The 26117-nt window shown below is 41.7% G+C and overlaps 1 protein-coding gene across 7 annotated transcripts in view; it reads left to right on the top strand.

Annotated features, from left to right (window-relative positions):
- CUNH6orf89 (chromosome unknown C6orf89 homolog) overlaps nucleotides 1–24194 on the top strand; it is a 33737-nt gene extending 9543 nt beyond the window's left edge. For 6 of the 7 annotated variants that reach the window (XM_006907314.3, XM_015585911.2, XM_015585908.2 and 3 more), the window contains 7 exons: nucleotides 661–868; nucleotides 1321–1534; nucleotides 11649–11803; nucleotides 11930–12069; nucleotides 13166–13295; nucleotides 16098–16221; nucleotides 18918–20159. In XM_006907314.3, the coding sequence (XP_006907376.1) occupies nucleotides 661–868; nucleotides 1321–1534; nucleotides 11649–11803; nucleotides 11930–12069; nucleotides 13166–13295; nucleotides 16098–16221; nucleotides 18918–19012 (1066 nt within the window). In that variant the 3' untranslated portion in view covers nucleotides 19013–20159. Of the gene's footprint in view, nucleotides 1–660; nucleotides 869–1320; nucleotides 1535–11648; nucleotides 11804–11929; nucleotides 12070–13165; nucleotides 13296–16097; nucleotides 16222–18917; nucleotides 20160–23826 lie in introns of those variants that run through there. The other variant, XR_003044963.1, reaches the window with a different exon arrangement.
- Nucleotides 24195–26117: the final 1923 nt, after the last annotated feature.

Below are 26117 nucleotides of genomic sequence, written 5' to 3'. Positions count from 1 at the left end.
CCATTCCCCCTTCCCCAACTTGATGTATAAAAACACTTGCAAAGCCCTAGGACAGTGGACATGTTGTCTTTTCTGCTTACCCATGCTGCTTGTGGTTTAGATTCCATTCCCCCAAGACCGGTGTGAACTTTTTGGCTAGCATTTTTGGCTCAATAAAACCTTACTTACAGAAAGACTTTCAGCTGTGGAAGTTAAATTTTTTTGTTTCACAAGTCTATCTGATGTAAATGGAAAGAAAGAATTGATCAACAACACTCTCCATATTCCATTTCTTTTGATTTAGTAAATTACCAGTAGCAGATTTTTTGTGATTGGTTTCAGAAATCATTTTGGATGACACTAGTGTTTCAGAGTCCCATTAGGGATTTATTGTGCTCTAGACCAGTGTTCCTCGAAGTGGTTGGAAACCAGTGCTGGTCTGTAAACTGTTCATTACTAGCTTACAGTTAAGTCACACTTAAAAACTTGTGTAGCAAGTTTGACATTGTCTCGACATATTCATTGTGTTTTACAAAAGTATTGGCCTACAATGGATTGGGAAAAACAAAACTGATTCTTCCCCACAGATGGTCAAGAAGCACTGTTTTAAAGCAAATAGCTGTGAGGAGAAAGTACTTTTAAAAAAACCATCTTTCTTTTTACGTTTATTCTCTCTCTCAGGGATTTTGCATTCGGAGACATGGATCTTGCTGCCAATGAGCTCAGCATTTATGACAAACTTTCAGAAACTGTTGATTTGGTGAGACAGACAGGCCACCAATGTGGCATGTCAGAGAAGGCAATTGAAAAATTTATCAGACAGTTGCTGGAAAAGAATGAACCTCAGAGGAGGCCACCCCAGTATCCTCTCCTTATAGCTGTGTATAAGGTAAAATTGTGTTCTGACTTGGAAAAACTTAGATGGAGCCCAGACTCTTTATATTTCTCTTCATATACAACTGTTGACTGATTCCGCCATTGAACCTTGGTTTTTCTGTGAATAAATTGGCCTTGTTACCATGTGTTACTAGGAAATTTGATTTTTGTTAAATGTCCTAGATGAAATCTGTGTCTTTATATTTAAACTGTACTCGTGTGTATTTTTGAATGGTGGTCAGACATATCCCCTGGTCATATCATAGAAGTGTAGTGTGCTTTATAGTCCTCATAATTCTCGAACTTTAAATGCTTTCAGAAGTAAATGTAAATGGCTTGTTTATGAAAATGGATTAGTTCTTAAAGCACATTGGAAATAGTAGAAGAAGCCTGTTATTTTCTTGGCATTGAAGTTTTTTTTTCCCCCCTGGTTCAATTATTAATGCTTTTCCTATTCCCTCGTAGGTCCTTGCAACCCTGGGATTAATCTTGCTCACTGCCTACTTTGTGATTCAACCTTTTAGCCCTTTACCACCTGAACCAGTGCTTTCTGGAGCTCACACCTGGCGCTCACTCATATATCACATCCGGCTGATGTCCTTGCCCATTACCAAGAAGTATATGCCAGAAAATAAGGGAGTTCCTCTGCATGGGGGTGATGAAGACAGATCCTTTCCAGGTAGAACGCTGCATTTACTACTTAAGAGATAACAACTTTCTTGATCTGAAAGGGAATAACATTTATTGACGTCTGATGAGAGAGACTTTTCCTATATTGTCTCATTTAATTCAATCCCTACTAAAACCGTGGGATAGGTTTTATTATCCTCATTTTGCAGATTGAGAAACTAAGGCTCAGAGGGATTAAGAAATTTGCCTGAGAAACACATCTGGTACAGTCAAATTCAAATCTCCTGATTCCAAACACGCGTGGTGATGAGTGTTTTTGTTTATAGGAAGGATTTGAATGTATCTTTTCTACCTTTTTCTCTCCTGTGATCCCTATCCACAATAGATATTTGCATAAATAGCTGTCAGTTTTTTGAAAGCATCTGGGTCCAGCTTGCTTTTAATCAGATCCCTGTTGGCTAAGTTTTTTGTCTAGGTATATCTTGCTTTCAATTTAGTCTTTTCTCTCTGTATCATAGTGCACTTATTTAGTGCTTCTAAATGCATAATTTTGCCAATAAGTTGAACTTCTGAAACATTTAAATTTGGTCACAGCATCAGTGGCAGCATAGGAATTCCTAGCCTGACAGACATTTGAAGAGTTTCTTTTGAGAATAGTGGAAGCTGTGGTAAAACTTGCAGTTTACTTTTTGAGAAAGAATAGAGGGATATTTGGGGATTTTAGTTTTTTTGGTGGTGTTAATCTTATTTGCCCATATGAAGGAATATGTAAATTAGTATCACAAATGGATAACAGAACTTTTTGTATAACTGTTCTGAAACCTTTAGGACCCAGTATAACTGTTTAGGAAGTATGTTTTCTCTTCAGCATTGTTTTCAGAAAAATTTACTAATTGAAGCTAAGCTTTATAATTATAATGCCATTCTTTAAGGCAAGACCTAATCAGTTACAAAAAAGCCATCATTTGAATTGGGTCTCCTTTGAAAGTTTTTGTTGCACACTTGAGGAAATCATGGAAAGTTTTCCAAAATTATATCAAAATCGGAGGGATCATCGTAAACTCAACCTCATGAGTGGTTTTTTTTTTTAATTAGCTCATATATTTAGAGTTTTTAATTTCAAATATAGCTTCCTTTATTTATTGGGAAGGTTGTTTTAGAAATGTCATTAAAGCTAAAAAAAAAAAAAAAAATTAAGTTTCCAGCTCCTATCAGGAAAGTCCAGAGCATGTGGGGGAAGGAGCCAGGGAAGCTTGTCAGTCAGGCCAGCCTGTGCTGCTTCCTCGGCCGCACCAGTCTCCTTTCCTGCCTTCCCCTCATTGCCTCCATGAAGCATCTTCTGTCCTTTAGCACATTAGAGAAAGTCAGTGGACCAGGTTGATGGCAGTTTCTTTTTCCCTTGTCTTATAAAGTAAATCTTCACAGACTGTTGAGTTAAGAATAGTCAGTGGACAATGATTGCTCACTTCCTAAACTGGAGTTTGAAAATTCAAGAAACTTTAGAGTCTCATCAACAGACCTGAATTTTTGGTCAACTTCAAATGAGTATTTTGCCTTGCGATGGAAATAAAATGGGTCCTCAGAGCTCAGTTATAAAAAAAGAACATTGGAAGGGTGTGGTTTTATCTCATAAATATCATTGATTCTATTGAAGTGCTGCTTTTATTTGTAATTTGCATATTGATACACTATATTTTCCTGTGTGTGATGACTCCGGGAAGCTGTAGACATGTAGAGCTAACAGCATTTTGCATTGCATTTGAAAAGAAATTTAAGACTGCATCATAATATAAGAGGTAAATAGAAATATACTGAGGACAGTTAAATATAAGAAGTGAGAACTGCTGGGCCTGTAAAAGAGCCAGAAGAGTAAAAAAATTTGAATTATCATTCCTGATGTCATGGTACCAAAAAACAACTACCTTTTACTTAGGATTACTTAGCAGTACATTCCGCTCCCCAAAGGAAAGCCCTGGAGTATTGTTTCCTTAAGGGCTGGTCAGTCTAGTGTTCCCTGGAGTCATCTGACACTTCTTGCAGTGGTGCCGTGGGAATGTGGAGGGCAATGGGAGCAGGGGTAATATACCAGAGGCACCACCACCTGTGGTGATAGGTTTCCTTCCGACTAATAGTTTTTCCTCTTGACTCCACCCTGGGAACAAAAGGCAACAGAAGTGGGGTTCGTTTTCTAGGTTTCAGCCTTGGGCAGGAAACCCTGCCCCTAAATCCTCTTGAGAATGAAATGATTCTGTAGGGAGTCATGTAAACATTTCTTCCTGCAGCAGAAAATAAATAAGCTGACTCTTATTTAGTACTTATCAGATGCCAGGCCCTTTCCAAAGGACTTTCCATACATTAGCTCATTTAATCTTTACCCTGTGAGGTAGGTTGTGTGTTACACCTATTTTACAGGTGAAGACACTAAGGTGTAATGAGATTAGGTCATTTACCCAAGGTCCCAAGTCTAGTAAGTAATGGAACCATGGTTTGAACCCAGGCGGCCCATCTTCAGAGTTTGAGCTCTTAACCTCCCGTGTGAGTAGTTTGTAACTACACGGCACCTGAAGAGTCTAGAGTTAAGATTGATTTGGGAGTTCCACACACACTCTCTCTCAGATCACCAGATGCTTTCTCTCTTCAGCTCCCTAGTCCCTGAAGAAACAAGGTTCTTCCCAGCTGGTAGTGCAAGTCTAAAGATAAACAGTTCTCCAACCTATTGGTCTTTTAGAATTTTCCTGAACTAGTCTTTTTCTAGGCAGTCAGCCCAGCTCATCCTCCTAGTCTGCACCATTATAGGTAATGTTTGACTTAATCTTTTCATTTATTAACCCATAGTTTTCCCTTCACATTAATATTCTAAGTTCTTTTTCCCCCCGGCCTCATACTTTTATGTCCACTTGGACCTTGCTAGCATCCATCCTCTTGGCTTTCACCCTTCCATGAATCATTGAGTCTTAGTGCTTAAAAAAAAAAAAATTTTTTTAAAAAGAACTGTTCTAGTGCATACCCCCGTTTATAAAGAGGACTTTGAGGACAGGAGAGGTGAAGTAAGTTGCTTACCCAACTAAAGGTGGCAAACTAGTGCTTGAACCTTAAGTTTCTTAATTCTAGTCTATTATTCTTTCCATTATACCACACTTACTGCCTGCTGTCTCTGCCCTCAACCAATACAGATTCCAGCATATTAGGCTCAATTATTTCGTTTACTTTGGACATTAATAATTTTTAACTATAACACCTATTTATACTGAGGAGGCCTGGGACAGTTCTCACTACAATGAGAAGATACACTTCTGTACTGCATAATTGGAACTTTATATATCTGCGAACTTTCAAGGGAAGGTTGAAGTGGATCTAGGAACGTCATAGAGTTTTAGGAATAGCAGATCATTCATTGACTGAGAACTGAGGACATAATCAGACATGGAGTCCAGGCCAGTACCCAAAGAGGACATGCTCGGACCTCAGACAATGCCTTACTCTTTTATTTTCAAATGAGTGAGGCATTCCTTGAGGTGATAACAGCTTTGTCAAGCACTTACCATATACCAGGCACTGTGCCATGTATTTTCTCAGTCTTCACAACAGTCACATAACATAGTTACCATTTTTATGTTATTTTCTAAGATGAAGAAACTGATGTGCAAAGGGATTGACTAAAGCCTCACATTTAGAGACATTTTTATACAAGGACAACTCATAAAACTAGATGGACTCTGTAGTTTGGAATGGTTCAAATACATTGCTTTCTGAAGGCAAGGCTATTGGCAAAATGATTTTTTGGGTTCCTTCCATCCCTACCGTGTATGAAAATGGCTTTGGGCATGCTGGCACTCATGCAGGGAACCTGGCCAAGGATGCCTTCACCATCAAGACTTCACCCCTGCTCATGCCCAGGATGCTAGAAGAGGTGCTAAGAAAAATGAGCTGCTGGAGAGTAGCCTGATTAAATACTGAGCATGCACCAGTAAAAGTCACAGAAACTTTGTCATGGGCTTTGCAGGCTTTTCTTGAGTACATTCATAATATAAGAAATCTAATATAAGAAATCATGAAGTTATATTTGTTTAATCTCTATTTTGATGGTTTTCCATGTGCAGACTACTCATTTGATTTTTCTTCCCTTGGACTTAACCCTACTGAAAAGTCAAGGTTTCCTTTGTTTGCTCATTCATTCATCGAATGTGTATTGAGACCCTACTGTATGCCAGGCACTATTCTAAAAGCAGTGACTAAAACAGTCTCCCTGCTCTTAGCTTTGTGCCTTTCTTCCCTATCTTTTTTACTCTATTTCCAAATATGGTCATATTCTGAGGTTCCAGAAGGACATGAATTTGGGGGGGACACCTCTATTCAGCCCAGGATACACATTTTTCAGAATTTCATATACCATTCTGGGACTATTCCATAATTGAACAGTTTCTAGATTTCTTTTTTTTTTTGCTATTATAAAAAAATGCACCTAGACCGAGGACATTCATATATATACATATCTTTATATACATATACTATTATTTCTGTAAGATAGATTCTTGGAAGTAGAATAACTGGGTCAAAGGGCAGGCACATTTTAAATTTTAATAAATACTACCAAATTGTCTTCATAAACTTGCGTATATTGATCATCAACACTGGATATTGTCATTGTTCTGCCAGTTAGAAAACCAAAGAATGGTATCTCATTGTTAGTGGTGTTGGATGTCTTTTCATGTGTTTTATAGGCCATTTATATTTATTTTTCTGTGGATTACTTGTTCATATTCTTTGCCCATTAAAATTTATATCAAATAGGAGTTCATTATGTATTCGAGATATTCTTTGCCTCTTATATGCAAATACTGGTTGAATCTGTCCATTTTTTAAAATTAATTAATTTTTGGCGACATTGGTTTATGAAATCCAGTAATTTAATAATAAGGCATATATATATTGCATTGTGTGTTTACCCCCATAGTTAGATTCTTCTGTCACCACATATTCCATTTTTTTTCTTTATGGCTTTTCTTTATCTTGGTTTGTGTCTTGCTTAAGAAGGCTTTTTTGCTCCCAAAATTATAAAAATTATATTTTTCTCTATTTTTAAAATTTTGTTTTATTCATTATAAATTATATCTTTAATTTATCTAGAATTATTTCAGTGTATAGTGAAATGTGGGGATTAAGTTTTATTTTCTTCCAAATAGCCATTTGTCCCAATATCATTTACTGAATCCATCCTTTCTTCAGTGAATTAAGATGAACCGTTATCATGAGTTAAATATATATGTACACAGACACACACACATACACACACACATTCTGGATCCATTGCCACATTTACACACACACACACACACACACACATACACATTCTGGATTCATTGCCACATTCTTTATTAAGCTTTTTGTCTGTTCTTTTATAAGAACATGCAGTTAGTTCTCATTATTTGCTGTAGTTATGTTCTGTAAAGTGCTTGCAGACACTGCCTTAGTGAATACTGACCCATTGCCCCTAGGGCAGCGGTCCCCAACCTTTTTGGCACCAGGGACCGGTGTTCCTATGAGAATCCAAGGCCTGATGATCTGAGGTAGAGCTAAGGTGGTGATGCTAGTGCTGGGGAGCAGCTGCAAATACAGATGAAACTTCTCTTGCTCACTGCTCACCTGTTGTGCAGCCTGGTTTCTAACAGGCCACAAACCGGTACTATTCTGCAACCCTGCCATAGGGGAAATACAGAGTTAGATTCCTGAGAGCTTCTGGCCACATTATCATCCACTGATCAATACATGACCTTGTTTTATGTATGTTTTTGTTTAAAGACACCTTATTTATTATATATTATTGATCCATTAACATTGAACTCAGTCACCAGCACTGTAACTCATGCATGAATAAAGTTTATCTAACACATGTTTTTTCTCTGTAAGGCATATCACACCCTTCTTGTACTTAAGGACACTAGGTAGTACTTTAGCTCTGTGCTTGGGGGCCATTTAAAAAATTATTATTACAAATTATTTTTTAGAGCAGTTTTAGATTCACAGCAAAATTGAGCAGAAAATGCTAAGAGTTCTCCTATATCCCTTGGTCCTCACACAAACAAAGCCTCCCTTAGGGGCCATTTTAAATAGCAAAATCATCAACAAAAATGCAGAAAATGCGGCACTAAGTAGACAATGAAAAGGACACTCGTTTATAGTATGAGAGGTGGAAAAAAAGGCAAAGTGTGACCTAGTTCCACCTCAGCTGAGATTTGTTGCTCTGCACATCTGTGTATGACTTTGCAAGCACTGGGAGTATTGCCTTGGAGGTTACAAGTAAACCTGGGGAAGTAAGTGAATTCATAGATAAAAATGTGAATAATGAGGATTACTGTACTTTTAAAATTATAGTAGCTTTATTAAATGCTACTTTATACCTGGTAAAGCAAGTCCCTCATTTTTTAAAGAATTTATTGTCTACAACTCTTAAAATTCAATAATAGACAAATAACCCAATTAAAAAGGGGCAAAAGATTTGAATAGACATTTCTCCAAAAAAAGATATAACCAATATGCACATGAAAAGATTCTCAACATCATTAGCCATCAAGGAAATGCAAATCAAAACCATGATGAGAAGCCACTTTATACACATAAGGATGGATGTAATAAAAAAGGTAGACAATAAGAAGTGTTGGCAAAGTTGTAGAGAAATTGGAACCCTCATTCATTCCTGATGGGAATGTAAAATAGCACAGCTGCTTTGGAAAACTGGCACTTCCTCAAAAAACACAGAGTTGCCAAATGACCTAGTAATTCCAATCCTAGGTATGTACACAAGAGAACTGAAAACATACTCCCACACAAAAACTTGTATGCAAATGTTCATAGGAGCATTATTCATAGTAGCCCGGAAGTAAAAACCCAAATGTCCAGCAACTTAGGAATAAATAAACAAAATGTAGTATATCCATATAATGGAATATTACTTGGCAATAGGAAGGAATGAAGAACTGATATGCGCTAAAACATGGGTGAACCTTGAAAACAGTTATGCTCTTCTTGTGCCCTGCTTGGACCCTCCAGTGACCCACGAGCTGTCAGAAGTAAGGGTCCTCAGCCCCACCATCTGCCCAGTGTCCATCACATGAGGCTCTTAATATATTCTCTAACTGTCTGTGCCTGAGGAGAGTGGTGTCCATAGAGATTAAGCGGTGACCATACTTCGTAATTTATTTGTATTACCCAGGAGTTAATTTGGGCAGTGGGTGGGTTATTGTCTGTTGCTGTTCTCACATGTTTACTCTTCTAGTTGAACTTTAGAATGCAATTGTCACAGCTCCATAACATCCCTTCACCAATAAGAAACTGATAGGACTGTTTCTAAGTTGTATTAAATTTATGTATATGTTTTTGGGTAGACTTGATATCTTTATGATATTTAGTCTTCCATTCCAGGATCATGGTATGATATATTTATTCAGGTCTTATTTTTATGTTCTTGAGTAAAATTTTATAGTTTTACCTTGTTAAGTTTATTGCTAGTTATTATGAATGAGATCGTTTTTCATTTGTTTTTAAAATGATTATGCTGGTGAACACTATTGATGTTTATGTATCTGAATGTCTATATCTAGTAGTATTCTGCCACCTTATTAAATTCTCTTTTTCTTTTTTGATTTTCCTTCACTGGGTTTTCTTCCTCTGCCTGTTTTCCAAGGCATCTCTCCCTGGAAATCTCAAGAATATCTAAAGCTCAGAATAAAACTAAAATAAGTTACAGTTAAGTTACAGTTAGTCTTTCCTTAACTTAGGTTCAGAACTGCTTGCTACTAGCCCATGAAGCACCTTGGTATAAATTAAAAGAAGGTGCCCCTTTCTCCTGACAGTTTACTCCTATCCCCTAGAAAAATTGTTATAATTAACTGATGCAGTTAGAATGTGACATATTGCTGCAGAGAAATGTCATAATAAATCTACAGATCTCTGATGTCTTCTGTGTCAGTACCCCCTTAGATGAGGAGCTCTTGATCAATGTCAAGCACACAAACATTTTCGGTATTGTTTAGAACTATAGATTGTGTCATCACTGCCCCTGAAATCATCCCTTTCTTCTCAAGCCCACTGCCACATTATATTTCACCTCTCATCACAATACAAGCCCCCCTCTCAAAAAAAGGACAAAAGCAAAGTATAACCAGACCTTCCTTTTTCCAGCCTCCCTCTTCCAGGACACTCTAGCCATGACCCAGAATGACCTTCCCGAAGCATCAAGAAACTCCTGCTCAAAGGCCTTTGATAGTTCCTTGTTTTGTTCCCAGTAGTCATGCCTAAGTGCTTCAAGCCCTAGAAGCCCTTATTACAGTCTTTCTTGGCAGCCGCCATTTTCTCGCCACCCCCATGCCACACACGCCCCCCACATCCTCTGCTTTCCCCCACCACATTCTGGTACTTTGGTAATTGTTATTGCCTCTCACTCTCAGTTTGCTCATCTGTGAAATGAGAATAGTGATGCCTCCTCAATAATTATATGGTAAAAAGTAAACCATACAGCATGTGAAAATGACTAGCATAGGGCCTGGCACTTAGCACATTAGTTCCCTTTCCCCTTCCTTCCCCTCCCTCACAAGTGCTTTGGAAACTGAAATGCTGTATAAAATATAGCATGTTATGATTCTGTATACTTCATTGTATATCCATTACCCAGAGTTCTTGTATTTTGTCAAGAACTCATCATATTTGGCCTCAGTAAGGAATATTTGAAAATATTTCAGAAGGAAGCAAAGTGTAACTTTGCAGCCTCAGAATGCCACTGAAACAGGTGTCACTAAAGAGATTTTGGGCGCCTGTGGAAGTTTTCATGATAAGCACCGTGGGAGAACAGGCCCCTCTGAAGATAAGGGTATAGCAGTCATCCTCTGGTTGATAATTTGCCCACGGGCCCAGATGGGTGAGAAGCATAGGTGGCAGCTGCCTCGAGGAAACACAGGTCCTCTCTTCCAGTGGTGGAAGGTGCTTGGAGGGTGCTCGGGAGATATGCTGAGAACTACACAGCCCTTCCCCTGATAGGATTTCGTACACCCTAATACTGCTGCTGTAAGGAAACAAGGAAAAAGTGCTTGCTGCCAACTACAGAAAATGTTTTGTGATTGAGTCAGTTTTCAACTGTGATTGTTGGTTTAAAGAATTGATTTCATTTCAGTCACATTTGGTTCCCTGTTGTCTTTAGTTCTAGGCTCTCCTTGATTTGGTTTCCATTGGGTTTTAATCAGAAACCATCTGGTGAAACATTCTGGATTCAAATTAGAGTTTATCACAAACACATATCTCAGAGAACACACATTAAACAGAATGGAACAAAAAGCAAACAGAAATCTTGCAATAACATAAACAGAATAGTGTCAGAGGGAAGGACTCTGCTTCTACAGAGCCAACTCCTCAGAGAAGGACCAACCAGGGAAAGGTGTCAGGGAGCCAACTAACACATCAAGGTCTGGGTGGGGCATTCTCATTTCTGACCAACCTGCAGTCCTTGCTGGTAGAAACCTTGGTTAGTTGCCTCTACCCGCTTCTGAGCAGGGATAGAGCGCCATCTAATGGGCAGATACAGTTCACTTTATTCCAAAGATGGACCCCTGAAAAGTCCTGTTTCCTTTCCATCTTTTCTCTCTGCACCCTTTTCTCACCCTCCTTCCCAGAGTCATGCCAGCTTCCATTTGGACTTGTGAACCAAGGGTCTAGGCCCACATGCAGAGTACTGGAGAAGACATGCAGTGGGTCTCATCACTGATGGTGGGACCCCCCTTTCTGCCTGCCCCTTCCGCCATGGCTGTAGATGGTTCAGACGTGTAGGTCACAAGTTAGAAAACAGTGGAAGAACTAAATCTCCAGCCCCATGGCACTGAGTTATCTTCTCCAGCTGTTTAATTTTGTTGATTTAACATATTAAAAGATATATTCCATAAAGTGTGGAAGAGTGTCCAGAGAGAAGTACCTCTCCTTGTTACTTGAGCCCTAGGCCCTCTGTTCCCTCTTCAGAGGCTACTTATTTCATATGTACCTTTTCAGAGGTCACCAGTGCTTGTCACTGTTAGCTTTTAAAATTACTATTATTATCTTTCCTTTCTACTTCATTGCTGGGGCTACTGGATTTACTTGCTGTGTTCTTGTATCTGCTTTCTCCATATCCCTTCCTCTCTCAGACTTTGACCCCTGGTGGACAAATGATCGTGAGCAGAATGAGTCAGACCCCATCCCTGCCAACTGCACTGGTTGTGCCCAGAAATTACCCCTCAAAGTAATGCTTCTGGAAGATACCCCGAAGAAATTTGAGGGACTCCATCCTCTGGTGATCAAGGTGAGCAAGAAGCCCGATTCTCCCACGGACCAGTTGCCCATGTAATGGATAGAAAGCATCAAGCTCTATGACATTCCTGACAAGTAATTTTGTGTTTTGTTTTGCTTTGTTTTTGGCCTTGTCCAGACAGAGCAGCCCCTGTTGTCTGAGGAGCTTCAGCATTTTTTGTGCCAGTACCCTGAGGCAACAGAAGGCTTCACGGAAGGGTTTTTCACAAAGTGGTGGCGCTGCTTTCCTGACCGGTGGTTCCCATTTTCTTATCCATGGTGAGTGTGAAAAGGAGCACTAGTCTGCGTGTAGAAAGGGGGCAGACCAAATGTCAAAACATCGATGGCTACCACTGAGACCCTACTATGCCCAGCACCATAAGCAGCCTACAAGTAATACAGCCTACAAGTCAAATGATACTCAGGAGGTCACTGTGGAAAAACCAGTGAGATGTGTCAAGAAGGGCACTGTCATGGGTGGACAGTAAGATTGCCTAATAGAATCATAATTTATTTCTATGTTTGTGTTTAGCATTTGTGTTTATGCAGAGTGGGTCCTGAGCGTTGAGGTCTAATGGGAGAGCCTGAAGAATAAAATAAAAACATCATTTCCCAGCACTCATTTGTGCCTTGTGCTTAGTGTCTGTTGCTCAGTGGTGACGCTCATAATTCCTCTGGGAAGTAGGAATTATCATTGTCATTTTTCAGGTCAGAAAAGTGGGAATCAGGTTAGGTACCTTGCTTAAAGTCACCCAGCCAAGACAAACCCAGGTCTGTTTCCCCGTTCCTTCCTGTGTCCTATAAAACATGGACTGTTTCTTGGGGTGTTCTCTAGAAAGAAAAGGAAATTAAAATTCCAAAAGAGAATTAAAATTGCTTTTTTAAGCTTTTCATTGTATAATTACTCAATGTTCTGCCTTTAAATTTGCTGTTTATGTGCATGATCAAGCTAGTTAGGCTTCCCCATCCACAACCCTCACTGCACGCCACTCTGCCTCAGAAGAAGGTTCACGATTTTTGCCCCTTCTTCCTCTTTTTGTCTCTTCTCCCACTTGGCTTGTGAGTACTTCAGTCTCTTTTCCAAGAAAGAATGAATGGATTGTTTCTTTCCTTCCTCTATATGTTGTTTTAGCTGGATTTTATAAACACTCCACCCACACGAACAAATTCATGGCTGTAGAGTTTGTGTGCATGTACATGTTACAATTAATTGATTTGGCATGACTATTCTTCATGGACCTAATACTTAAGATATTGTCCTGATATTTTTCCCTCTTTACCCACCGCCCACAATTTTCCCATCCTTGATTAGCTCTGTTAGTAATGGAGGCTGGCTTGCCCAGTTTAATTACTTTTTTCTTTCAAACTTTTACAGGAGAAGACCTCTGAACAAATCACACATTTTACGTGAGCTTTTTCCTGTTTTCACCTACCTGCCATTTCCAGAAGATGCCTCCTTAAAAAAGTGCTTCCTTCTTCAACCAGAACCAATTGTGGGGAGTAAGGTAGAAAATTTTGAGAGGACTTAGATCTGGAGTTTTTCTCATTTGGGACCTGGGCTAATGTCATAATCAAGGCCTTCCCTGCACATCAACTTAGAGGGTGAATTGAAAAGACACCTTCATAATCTAAAGTTCTCTCCTCCTCTTACTAGTCAGATATGCAGTGGCCTGCCCTTTTACAAAGACATGCTTACAGAAAATCTAGTTACCTTGCAGATCTACCTCCAGCAGGCTACTTTTCTGCATTAAAGTGTGTGGAATCCTGAAATTTGAAGGGACATGAGCATGCAGTTAGTCTGACTTCTCTACCTCAAAGTAGAAAGCAGGCAAACTATAAATGAATAGTCCAATTAACTCATTTTGTAGATAAGGAAATTGAGCCCCTGCAAAATTAAATGACTTACCCAAGGACACAGCAAGTTAATGGGAGGGCTCTCCCCACCCCTGTTCCCGCATTGGCTTTCCCCAGAAATAAAATGAGGAGCTTCAGGTAGAGAATTGGAAAAGTAGAATGCTTGGGAGCCTGGAGAAGTTTGGAGACAAAAGGTTGACAGGCAGGCAGCCCAGTTTGGGTGGCCACACTTCTCACCTCAGTCAGTGGCTAAATCCCCAGAGCCTGCATTTACCCCACTGTGGCCAGTGTACGAGGCAAAGCTGTTCTGTGTTTGTTTCTGTTTACTTTTCTCTGAATTGCTCTTTTGTTGAGTCTCATTCCTGAGGAAGATTTTTGAGCTTGGATTGTTTTGGAAGAATTAAAAGGATGAATTTTCCTTTTTTAAAAAAATTTCCAAAACTGCGACTTCTACCAACTCTGAGTTGTCTTCAACCTCCTGATACTATTGGCTCCAAATTTGCTGAATCGTGTTAAAGGAATTTAAAAGCCTAGGAAAACAATCATTTTGTTTAGAAGTAAGAATTTCTGTCTGCCAGCAGTAGGGTGGAGGTGCTGGGCTCTTGCCTCAGATTTTAAAGGAGTTTATCCTGCTGTCCCCAGCTAAAACTCAGGGCTCTAGTATGATTTCATCTTCATAATTGTGATACAATTCTGGGTGAGGGCCTTAATCTTGGTTTTCCTATTTGAATCTGAAATTAATTTCACCAGCCTGCCTAACAGGGACATCAAGGAGCCTAGCCAAAGGGATAAATACAGAGTTACTTAGACTCCTGTCAAAGTCATTTTATTGTGGTTCTCAGAGATGTTTTGGGAAGGGGAGTGGCCCAATAGGCAAAAATCCTGAGAGTCTGGGTTCTTGGAGCATCTGTTCCCCACCCTGGCCCAAGCTCTTCTTTCTCCACAGCCTTGTTACTCCACCCTGTTGTCCATGTCCCTGGGCCCCGGACCCTTTTAAAGTCACATGTCTGGAGGCCCAGGATGCAAAAGACAGTCTTGGGATAGAAGATATGAAGTGGGGATTGGATTGTTAAGAGGCACTGGGGGAAGTGGTAGGGGCTCCAAGGCCCACTTCCCCAACTCCACAGTGTTGCCTGGGGCTGGCGTGCTCCTTCCTGTTGTCTGTTTCTTCCCTCCTGGGTGTGGAGGAACATGGTGCCGCCACCTCTCAGGCTTATATGAAAAAGAGATACAACCACTTTGTTTTGGTCTTCTGGGATTTTTTTCAAGACTATAGATGTAAGTGCTTCTGGAGTCACTACCAATCAGTTGTAGGCCAATTCAAGATACTAATTAGTCTTCCCCAGTCCTCCTCCTGTCACTGCAGCAACAATTGAAATAGCTCTAGTGTTGCCATGGAAATAGAGTCATGACCAGGACAAATGGGAGCAATGGAGAGACCAGGGCTGGGAACAGGAAAAGATGGGGCCAAAACCCAAGACAGAGGCCCCAGGTGGTGAAGAGAAAACCAAGACAAGGTCCAGGGAGTCGGATTTCTGACCCCCTACTTTTTATGAATGAAGGGTTTCCCGAAGGGCAGGGGTTGGGACGGAAGGCCCTAGGGACTTCGCTCTCTCTAGGTAGGAAGAGAAGCCTCAGCAAGATCAACCTCTTTCTTTATCCCTACTCCCTGCCTCACCCCAACCCCAGGGTTCACAACTCTGCCTGGCACACAGCAGGTTGCACTTCATGTCTGTTGGTAGCAGTAGTACTCCCTCAGAAGTGCAGTAGTTGCCTGTGCAGGTGCATATCCTGGTTGTCTCTTTAGTTTTCAAAATCAGAGGCCAATCTTACTGTCATTAGCTTTTAATCAGTAGCATGACATCTACTTACCTAAGTCTTGCCAGAAAGTATAAACTTGAACTTGCTGCTATTCAAGTCTCATAAAAACCCTTTCTTGGCAGCAAGAAAGAATATTCCATGGAACATTTCCCAAAGGATGTGTAGTGCATCTATTTCTCTAAAAGTCTGGATCAGACCAGACCCTCAGAAGATTTCATGCTTGGACCACCATGTGTTGGCCTTTGCTAGGCTTTTGTTAAATTGCAATTAGATATTATGCTTTTGACATACTTAGACGCTGTGGCTAGAAACAGTTGGGAATCATGAAGCTCATGCTGTTTTTGCTATAGGGCTGTTATTGAGGATGTCACTAAATCACACCAGGTCCCATTAGGAGAAGCCGTTAAAAGAGATTTTACCCTAGTCTCAGTACTGGGAGATACCATGCTTTGGAGAAACTAGTTCGTTCTTGTCTTTTGGACATGATTGTGAATTGTGTTGTTCTGTTTTCCTTTTTGCTTAGGCTGCTAGGAAACTCAGAGCTATATTTATGTGGATTTTTGTCTCTCGATCTCCCATGCCCCTGGGTTTTATTTTGTTTTCTCCCCCCATTCCCCCTTTTTTACCTTCAGATGCGTAGGATGCATGATCTTTTTACCATTGGCAGCGGTGAGGCCATGTTGCAGCTCATCCCTCCCTTCCAGTGCCGAAGACACTGCCATTCCGTGGCAATACCACTAGAGCCAGGGGATATCGGTAGGTGGGGCCCCGGGAGGGCAAGGTCAGTCACAGGATCTTTTTCATCTTTAATTCAAAAAATGTTGAGTTCACAAAGGTTCAATTGAGTAGAGTAAAAAAAATAGCATTTTTTTAAATGAACAAGGTCAATATTTATGCTTAGATGGGACTAATGAGAAAATGTAGCAGAAATGTTTTGTTGTGTATACATTTAGAAGGCATGTGTCCATTGGTCTTAGAAATTTCAAGTTAGAAGGGATTATGGAAAATATTTAGAGCAACCCTTTATTTTATAGATTAGAGTGAGACCCAGAGAGGAGAGATGACCATCCCAAGGCCCAACCATCAGTTAGGCAAAGCATCAAGTCTTAAGTGTCTTGTTTAACAGAGTCAAGCCAGGGGAGGTACAAGTCCAGATTCGAGGAAACTCTTTCTTTGCCCATTTTGCTAATAAAACAATGCAAGCAGTATGTAAGGGCAACAGCCACACAAGGAAATATTACCTTCTGTGTGGGTCCAATAGCCAAGTCACAGCCTCACGGTCATGACTCACCCTTGGCTCCATGATTTTCCAACTGTGACTTGTTCTGTGCATTCTAAAAATCTGTTCCAGACAAAGAGGTTTAAATCAAATGCTGTCGGTAGCAATCAGTTTGACTGTAGAGTTTTCTTGGCAGAAGCAAATAAATCAGTAAGCGTCATCATTGCCCTCCTCGTTTTTCCCCACCTCACAAAACCAAGGGGAGGTCTGGAGCTCAGACTGGTTTTTTAATTGATTCCTTTTAATTTACCTATTCAGAAAATCTCAATTCCTAGAAACCTCTCACCTCATTTGGAGGAAGGATGCAGACTGTGCCAAGTTTTGGCTGAATTATATAACTTTTTTTTCAATTTAGAAATGAACAAATAAAAATGCAGAAATTAAGCATTAACTTATAATGGAGCACAGCTGGCCTGGCCCTTCAGATTTACTTCAAAAAGAATAGTCTTGTGTAGAAATTGTTCTGATCCTTTCTTGAGGTGTGACTACTGCACAAGTCTGTATGACATTTGGGTTGGGAGTGTGTAATTGTGCTTGAAAAAGTTTCTGTCTTATGTTCTGCAAATGGCTGACAGTTCAGACAACTGCAGAAATGCCTTAGTTATACAAATTCCAGGTTTCCAGCTCCCACAAGCATCTAGAATACCAATTATAGAATTCGGGAAAATGAAAAATATGGGTGACTGGCAGTGATCAAAGAAGCTTTGGCCATCAGAGTCCAGTGGGGGCAGTCCAGAGTAGTCTAAAATCCAAAGCCTGGACCTGCCATGCTGAGTTGGCTGGTCTGCTGACCAGAGGGAAAGGAGCCCTATGGTTGACAGTGCCCATGAAAGGCCAGCCACATGACAGGAATGTGGAGAAGGGATGGGAGATGGAAGAGAACAAGAGGAAGAGGGCAAGTCTTGAAGAAAAGGAGAGGGGTAGGGAATGGTGGGGAGAACAGTGGGCGCCTGAAGCAGTGGCAGGAATAGAAGCGATGGCTGCAGCTGCCACGTTGCAAATGAGGACAGGAGAGCAGACCCTGATAGTGGAGAAGAAGAATTCAATGGTTGTAGGACGGATGGCTGCTCTAGCACCTCAGGGACCCTTAAGAATGCTTATTTGACAAGCAAATTCTGTGTTTTTCAACAAAATAAGCATTGTCCTATGAAGGTTGCGGGGACGGGGACAGGGTTACAGACTACCAGAAAACCTGATGGGAGGTGTTTTCAAGAATGACATAGGGGTCAGGTGCTGGTGAGTCCGCACATCTGCCAGGATTATATAGTCACTGATTGTAGTGACCTTTTTTGAGTCACCATGTAGAGGTTACATTTTATTCAGTGCTCTCTGTTTAAAGATGAGTAGGGTACATAATACTCTAGAAAATTTTCCATCAGATTATTGAAGTGTTAAAGTTTTTAAAGTTTTTAAATTTATCTTCCTAGCCCACTCAAATTAATGTAGGCCAGTGTTTCCTAAAAAGTTCTTCAGGTCATTCTTGACCCCTGGGGTGGGAACAGGGACCCCTCGGAAAGGTCTGTGACAAATAGGACTCCTTGGGTCAGTTGACTTTGGGAAATGCCTGTCTTGTCGATATATAGTGCACTTTAGTGTACAAAAGTTTCCAAAAAGCCTTGGGGGAACCTAGCGTTTCTCAAACTTACTTGACCACGGAACCTGTTTTTCTCGGACAGTTTTACAGGGTGCTGCTACTGTCTGCAGAACACAATTTAAGAAACGCTGGTTTAGGTTAATCTGGATGTTCTGTAATGAGGCCATATTGTAAATAACCTCAGGGGACTTAGGTGGGAGTCCCACTCCCCCTCAGAACTCCTCTTGTCTTCTTGCTGAAAAAGATGAGATCAGTGTGAGAATTGATGCCCAACACCAGCCTCGTCTAGATCATACTGCCTTTGTTAAGCCTGCTGAGTTGTAATTCACAATTACCCAGATGAGGGGAGGTGAAGCGCTTTGGTTCAAAGTGGCTCCTGGCGGATGTCAGGTTACAGTGAGATCTGATAGTAACTGGGAATATTTATGCCCAGAAGAGCTAAAAGACCTTGAGAGCAAGATTTGCCTGACTCTGCAGGCATGCCCCGAGGGCAGCTTCAGCAGACCTGCCTTGCTCATGCCCACAGGTGTGCCCAGCCCCTGACATTAACATGCTTTCCTGTTGCTGTTTCTCTTCAAGGCTATGCTGGTGCCACCCACTGGAAGGTCTACATTATAGCCAGAGGGGTCCAGCCTTTGGTCATCTGTGATGCAACCACCCTCTCAGTACTATAGGAAACAGAACTGTGTGGAGGAACAGCTTTTAAAGCCGAAGACCAGATTGAAAGGAGGAAATAAAAACAAAAACAATGAAACACTTTCCAGGGACTGGTTACTTAGTTACCTGCCCTGTGCATGTCTTTGTGAGCCAGCTGTATGCTGGAGGTGATGACCAGAGCCAGCCAGACTCTTCCAGCCCTGCTGCTTGGCCAGGACTTTGCCAATACCTGTCTGAGAGAGACTGGGCTCTTCTAGGTCTTTTGGCACCACAGCCATGAGGCTGCCCTTCAGGCAGGAAACAGGGTTGGTGCCTTCCCTCACTTACATGATCCCCTCTGCTGGCTCCCTGGCCACAGAGAGGGCAGCCAACAGGTTCTGACTTCAGAGCCATCCTTTACCAGATGGCTTGTGTGTCCTGTCTTCCTGACCACACCATCTTGTACTTTTTTAGGAAAGCCATGGCTGATTAAAGAAGCCATTGCAGTTTCCCAAGCAGAACAGAGTCTGGAACCAGTGAAAAAAGATCAGATAACCTCAAATTGCTTTCAAGATGTACACTTCTTTCCCAGAGTCCATGGCTCTTAGAGTCTCAGCGATGCCAGACTGGAGTCTGATTGTAATTGAAATGGTCATTTCTAAATACTTTTCTCCATTTTATCAGGTTTTTCTGCACTTGCCCCATCCCCCACCCATAACTCCTTCCCTTTTCCCTTACTTATCCAGGTGGTTTCTCAGCAGTTGGGCTTCTGGAGCCCTCTCCTTTGGCTGAGCCAGAGCCCTTTACTGCTGAGGCAGCACCATTCCTGTCAACTGTGTTACTTTTACCAAGTGTCTTCAGAGGGGGATGAGTTAGAGTGCTGGCCTGGGGAGAGGGCGCCTCCCCAGGTTTGATCTTTAGGGTCTGACTTTCTGCAGGGAAGATGTTTTACAGATGTGTCAAGCTGATGTTGTAATGTGGTTGGGGAAGGAACTCCAGATCCAAAGTGTTTGCCAGCTGGGTGTGCGACTAAAATGATCTTCCTCTTTGTACTGGGAAACAAGGTGAGGTATTTTTATTCTTTGTAATAATATAAGCTATATCCTTTTGATTGGATAATTCACTGTGCTCATTGTTTCCTGTAAGTGCTTTTAGTATGTATTAATCAAACAGTGTAAAAGGACACTCTTTTCTTGTTTCTTTTTCTTTATTATTCTTTTATTAACTGCTAGATATCTGGTCTCTCATCATGCTATTAGCAAGATGAAGGAAGACAAACCACTCTGCGGCCCCTGATTCTGAATGGCAGAAATCAAATGGGTACAGGAGGTGTCTCTGTCAGGGTCAGGGACCAGAGGCAGGCAGTGGTGAGGGAAGTGGGTGTGACTCCTTGCGGGGTCCTCAGCAGTGCCCCTGTACCTGTCCCCAGGCCCTCTTTCTCTGTATGTCTCATGAGCAGCAGTGGGGCACTAAAACTGCCTGTTTGTGGGCTTGCAAAGGACAGTCAGGGTTCACGGAGCTTGGAGTGGAAACATTCAGAGCCTCCTCCATGGGCTTAGATGAAACTAAGATGAAGTGTACCTGAGGGAATTTTTTCTTAAAAGAATCAACGTCTTGTGTTGATAAATGAGGAAAACCAAAACTTTTTGTACATATAAAAGTCATGCTTGCTAAACAGTTATGATTTAAGAGGTTTTAACTCAGAGGGATCATTTAGAGGCCAGCTTTGTGCAAGCTTTTCAAGCATTTGCCATGTCCTCCTTATCCCTGCCGCACATAGGGAGGAAGGATTATATGGAAACAAGTTCTTTAGAGGCCTCTCTGTGTTTTCCTAAATTTGACTCTTCGGGTTAAGAAAAGAGAGGCTTCCTTAGGAGCAAAACAACTGTTTTGATGATTGAGATTTCTGTTTCATTTTTATGAATTACTGTGTGTTCCTTCCCCATTTCACTCCTGCCCTTTATACCTTAAATGTTCATAAAATACCCACTTCAGCTCAAAACTTTGGAAACTAAGAAACCCTCGCACATGTGGGTGTTTGGAGGCATTCCCTGGAAGTCCCCTCAGCCCCTGAGCTGTAAGCAGTTCAACAAAGAATGGTATGGCAGCAGATAAGTAGAGACTTTTGTGCACGTACCACTCGTTTTACTTAAAATCAGTCCAGTTCAGAATTGAATATACATTTTTTTTTTAGCAGACAAATTCTCCATACAGGGTTTTCTGCTCTTAATTACTGGATACATGGAAGTAATTCGTCTTCTTCTCAAGGCAATTCTGATAAGCCGAATCCAGCGCTGAAAGTCCTGCAGAAGTGGCTTGGGATTTTTAACCAGTCCCTTTCTAGTCACCCAAGGCTTTGTGTGGGAGTCCTGCGGGATTTCCCCGGCTCACCTTGCTCTCAGCCCCTCCACGGAAGCACATGACCCAGTGTAGCGAAGAGATTCATTAGTGAGGAAAGGTTGTGGGGCATGGTGGGATCACCTAACCAACTCCCGCTTCTACCACCACAATAAGAACAAAACTGCAGGGCTCTAAAAAGAGGGACTTGCTCAGGAGTTTGTTTAGTGTTTACTAAGTAAGAGGTGACATGTGACCTCCACACATGGGTTAGGTTCACTTCCTTATAAGTTCCCAGAGCAAAGACTGGTATCCCTGGAAATCAGCTCTTTGGGAAGAAAGGCTGCTTCTGCACCAGTGTGAAGCATTTATGTCTAGATGTCCGGAGGTCTTGGGAATCAAGTATTAGTACACTTGTGCTGGCTTCTGAAAAGAGGCAGACTTTATCCTTTCATTTTTAGAGAAGAGAGAAATTGCATAATAATGGTTTATGAAAACAATCTACCTATTTGGTGATATGTAAAACAATCTATGAAATTAGCAGATTTGGGCTCATTTTTTAAGAGAAAGGAATAACAACATTTGTGTAGTCCACAATCTCCTTTAATCTTTACTCAGTCCTGTTAAGTAGGTATCATCCTCATTTTACAGGTAAAGAAACTAGGGCTTAGAACAGTTAACTGCTGTTAGGTAAGTAGTTGGTTCTGTAGCATATTATTGTCCTGCCTCAGCACAGTGCGGTGCCCAAGAACGAAAATGGTTTACTTGATTCAAGGGAGCCCTCTTTGGGGTAGGAGAACCTAGAGACAGGTCAGCAAAGCAGAAACTCTTCAAGATTTGTTTTTAAAACTGTTTTGGACAGAAATGGAGGAGGAGAGATTCTAACCAGATGACTTTTATAAAAAGCCTTCATTTTTCCCTCATTTGAAAATTCTTTGAGTGAATGTGCCTGGAACAGAATTGTGTCCAGCCATTTTCCTGTCATTCCATGTTTCCAGATGTGTGACCAGAAGAGGGAGTCTGCCCAATTCCAGTTGTGGGTCCCTTTGGAGTTTACATCACTTGTTTTTCAGTTCTCAGTTTTCTGTTCTCTTCCAAAATCCAGCATAGGCCTCAGTGTAGGAATAATTATTTTAATATGAAATCTCAAGTTCCTTAGCTGCAGGTGATGGCCTCAGCCATTTTAATATAGCCCAGATGAGAGTTTGCTCATTAACCAATGGCTTCCATAGTGAACATTGAAAACTCCAAAGCAGATGTTTGTTTCTCATCTAATCCTTGCCCTGCAGGAGAAGGCCAGGTTTTAGGAGAAAGAGTGAAAACCGCATGTCTGGTTCCCTGGGCAGAGGTGATCTTGTCTACCTTTTGAGAATCAGTTGTTGAACAGAAGAGTCTTTTAAACATTTGAGTTCTCTTAGTTGTGGAGGAGAAATTCTCCTGAGTTCTATACTCATTAACTCTCAGTCATGACCCATCACCCACTAAAATTGGTTGACAGAAGGGAGTGCCAGAGATGAGCTTTGAAACAGTAAGTTAGCTTGAGATCCTCTCCATGTGGACCTGTGCATATCGTGTACAGAACCTATCCATGTCAGGGCCAGGGAGTTAAGAAGGTGAGGTGCTTATAGAGATAACTCTGTAGCAAATGAAAAATAGGAGGCTCTGGGAATGTGCTGTGTCACCGGCGGCATGTGTATCCCCAGATGCCTCACCCCCAGCCTCCCAGTACCCAACAGCTTCTACAAAAGCATCTCAGAAGATAGGCAGGTGCTCTCCCCCTCATGCGCTATATGCAAGTCTGCCTACCCTGGACACAATGTAGCTTTAAATGCTGGCCTTGGTGAGAAAGCCTTCCGCCGGCTTATCTCTTGTCCTGGTCTCTTAGTGTCTGGTTGCCCCTCCCTGCATAATTTAAGCATTAGAGCTAAATAATCTGTCATTTTCCTTTCTCTGGAGACATGAAATGTCCAGACATTTTCAGAATAGTGGAGAAGAGAAATGTTACATAATTCCAAGGAGAGGCTTGGTACTGTCCAGACATAGTGGGGCCGGCCTGGAGACCGTTCCTCTTGCACTTAGTGCGTCTGTCACTCAGAGTCAGCCAGCATCAATCCAAGAGTAAGCCACAGCTGCAAGCACCCGTGCAAAGAAAGGAAACCAATTTAGTTTTGAGTTTTAAACAAATTGGGGAGTCCGGATATCTGCTTTGTGCCAGTTTTAACTTGCTCTCCTCACAAGGACTCTGTGGGTTGGATGAGGTCATCCTGTGAAGCCACCTTAACTCACAACTTGGCAGTGTCCTAGTCTTCAGACTTAAACCCCTCAGAGCACTTGTGACCTTTTGAGAAACAGCAGTCACTTATCTGTGAGAATTGGTGACAGGATCAGACAGACACACAGCATTCCCAGAGAAGCCCCAGTCTCATCATAGCCAATTTTCCCTCCAAACTTCTTTCTGTAGTTTCGCCCTCAGAAAAATGCTGGCTGCAGTGTTTTTTCCCTCTCCCTCCTGCAGGAAGGTCAGTCACAGGCTGAGGGAGAAGACTGGAGAGGCAGAGGTAAGCCAGGAACTCTGCTCAGCCTCTTCCCTGCTGTCAGGGTGAGCAGCCAGACAGCTGCAGTTCATCTTCAGGGAACCGGAGTGGTGGGCCTGGATGGTCCCAGTAATCGAAGGAAGACAGACATCTGTCCCAACTGCTCATGCTCTAAACGGTCTAAGCTGGTCTAAGCTGTTAATGTGTGTTCAGTGCAGAATATTGACAGTAACTTAATGTACTGCAAACTTGTAAAGACTTCCACCGTGTAAAGAATGTATGTAAATTAAAGTTTTATGTAATGAAAGTTTTTACATTTTGCAATTAAAATGTGTATGTTGGTTGATAACTTTGCTATAGTTGGTGTCATTTTTTTTCCAGTGAAAAGTTTTTGTATTTAGAATTAGCCAGCTGGATTCAGTTTAGATGATCCCAATTTTGTTGGCAACATCCAAAGCATCTTAGTTGGGAGCCAGGGGAACATATGCCTCTTCTCTCCATCACGCTGGATCGGGGTGTTGACTTTGGCCACGTCAACGTCAAAGAGCTTCTTCACAGCCGTTTGATCTGGTGCTTTTTGGCCTTGACATCCACAGTGAACATGAGTGTATTGTTGTCTTTCATCTTCTTCATGGCTGAGTCGGTAGTCGGGGGGAACTTGATGGCATAGTGGTCAATCTTGTTTTTCCTGGGACCGCTTTTCCCAGGGCATTTGGGTTTTCTTCAGAGCTACAGTGTCTTGGGCTGTCAGAGGTGGGTGATAGGTATATCTTCATTTTGCATTGTGGCTGTGGATGCCTTTTAGCACTGCTTTCTTTGCCTTCAGAGCCTTTCCTTTGGCTTTGGTTTTGGGAGGGGCAGGGGCTTCCTTCTTCACTTTCAGCACCTCTTCGTGAAAAGGCAGTGTCATTCTTGAATTTCCAGTTTTCTCACATAACTTTGGAGACTTCTAGCCACATTCTACTCATGAGGCAAGCCTTCAGGGCTCGTCTGTGGGCCTCCTGGTCTCCTGTCCCTTGGTCCTTTCTCACCCAGGTTTGTATGCGTTCACATTCACAGACTCTTCTTTTATCCCCATTCCAGACCCCTTGTGGCTTCCCATCTGCTGTGTCCATAAATTCTCAAATCTCAATCCTGCTGTTATTACCTTTCCCTGTCCCTGTACTTTGCCCAGAACTCAAACGAGACTCTGGGTGCCTTTCTCCTTCTCACCAGCCAGTTGCACGTAGCCCAGATGCCCTCACAGTGTCGCCTCGCCCATCGATGTCCTTGGTTCTCACCCCCTTCCTGGCTTCCCGCAACTGCTACCAGATTAGGGCCACTCCTGGCACTCAATTAACTCAATGGAGATTTGATTTAAGTCATTTTTGTGTGTGCATTTTTTAAAATTTCTTTTTTAAACAAAAGAATGACTATAACCATTTCTTATATAGTGTTTAGTGTTCTGTTTTATTTTTCTTTATTACTTGCTGTATCCTCTTCCCTCTCCCCCACAGCACCCCTTCCCCTTCTCTGGTCATCTGCCATGTATCTTTCTAATCTTCATTCTTTCTAATCATGATCATAAATCATAAAGATTTTGTCATTGCTTTACCAAAAATGGGATTGTATTATAGACACTTGATGTTTCTTGAATTTTCTACTCAGTAACTCACAGAGTTCCTAAGTCAGCTGGTTCTAATCCATTCTTTTTAATGGCTAAGATTCCATGGTGTGGGTATGCTGTCATTTATTCAGTTGTTCTCTTATTGATGATATATCACACCCTGTTAAATGATTATTTGGATTTTAAGTCAGATCTGGAGTTAATTTTAAAAATACTTGTCCCTGTAAAAAGGTGGCAAAGTCACCTGATTTTAGGCCCCATCCTTCTCAGCTCCTCTGTAGCACTTGATGCTGACTTATGGAAAACACCTCCTTCTCTTGGCTTCTGTGAGTCTCACCATTCCCTTCCTGAACCTCCTTTTTCCACTTCTGCCTCCTTTGTAGGATCTTCTGCCTGTCCCCGAAAGTGTGGTTTTCCCTACTGTTCTGCCCTCGGGCCCTCTTTTCTCTCTCTCTAGGAGATCTCAACTCTGTACTTTACCTTCCACCCATGAGCAAGTCACCTCCATCCTACATGCCTGGCCCCCACTAGCCTGAACTCCAGTCTTTTAAATCCAGGTGTCAGGGGCTCATGTCCACCAGTTCTCCTAAAGTACCTCCAATTCACTATGTCCAGAATGCTGTGGCGGCCTCAGAAGGCTCTTGTCTTTTCTCTCAGCCTCTACTT

The sequence above is a fragment of the Pteropus alecto genome, unplaced genomic scaffold (assembly GCF_000325575.1).
Source record: "Pteropus alecto unplaced genomic scaffold, ASM32557v1 scaffold202, whole genome shotgun sequence".
Classification (NCBI taxonomy): domain Eukaryota; kingdom Metazoa; phylum Chordata; class Mammalia; order Chiroptera; family Pteropodidae; genus Pteropus; species Pteropus alecto.
This window is presented reverse-complemented; position numbering and strand designations above follow the sequence as displayed.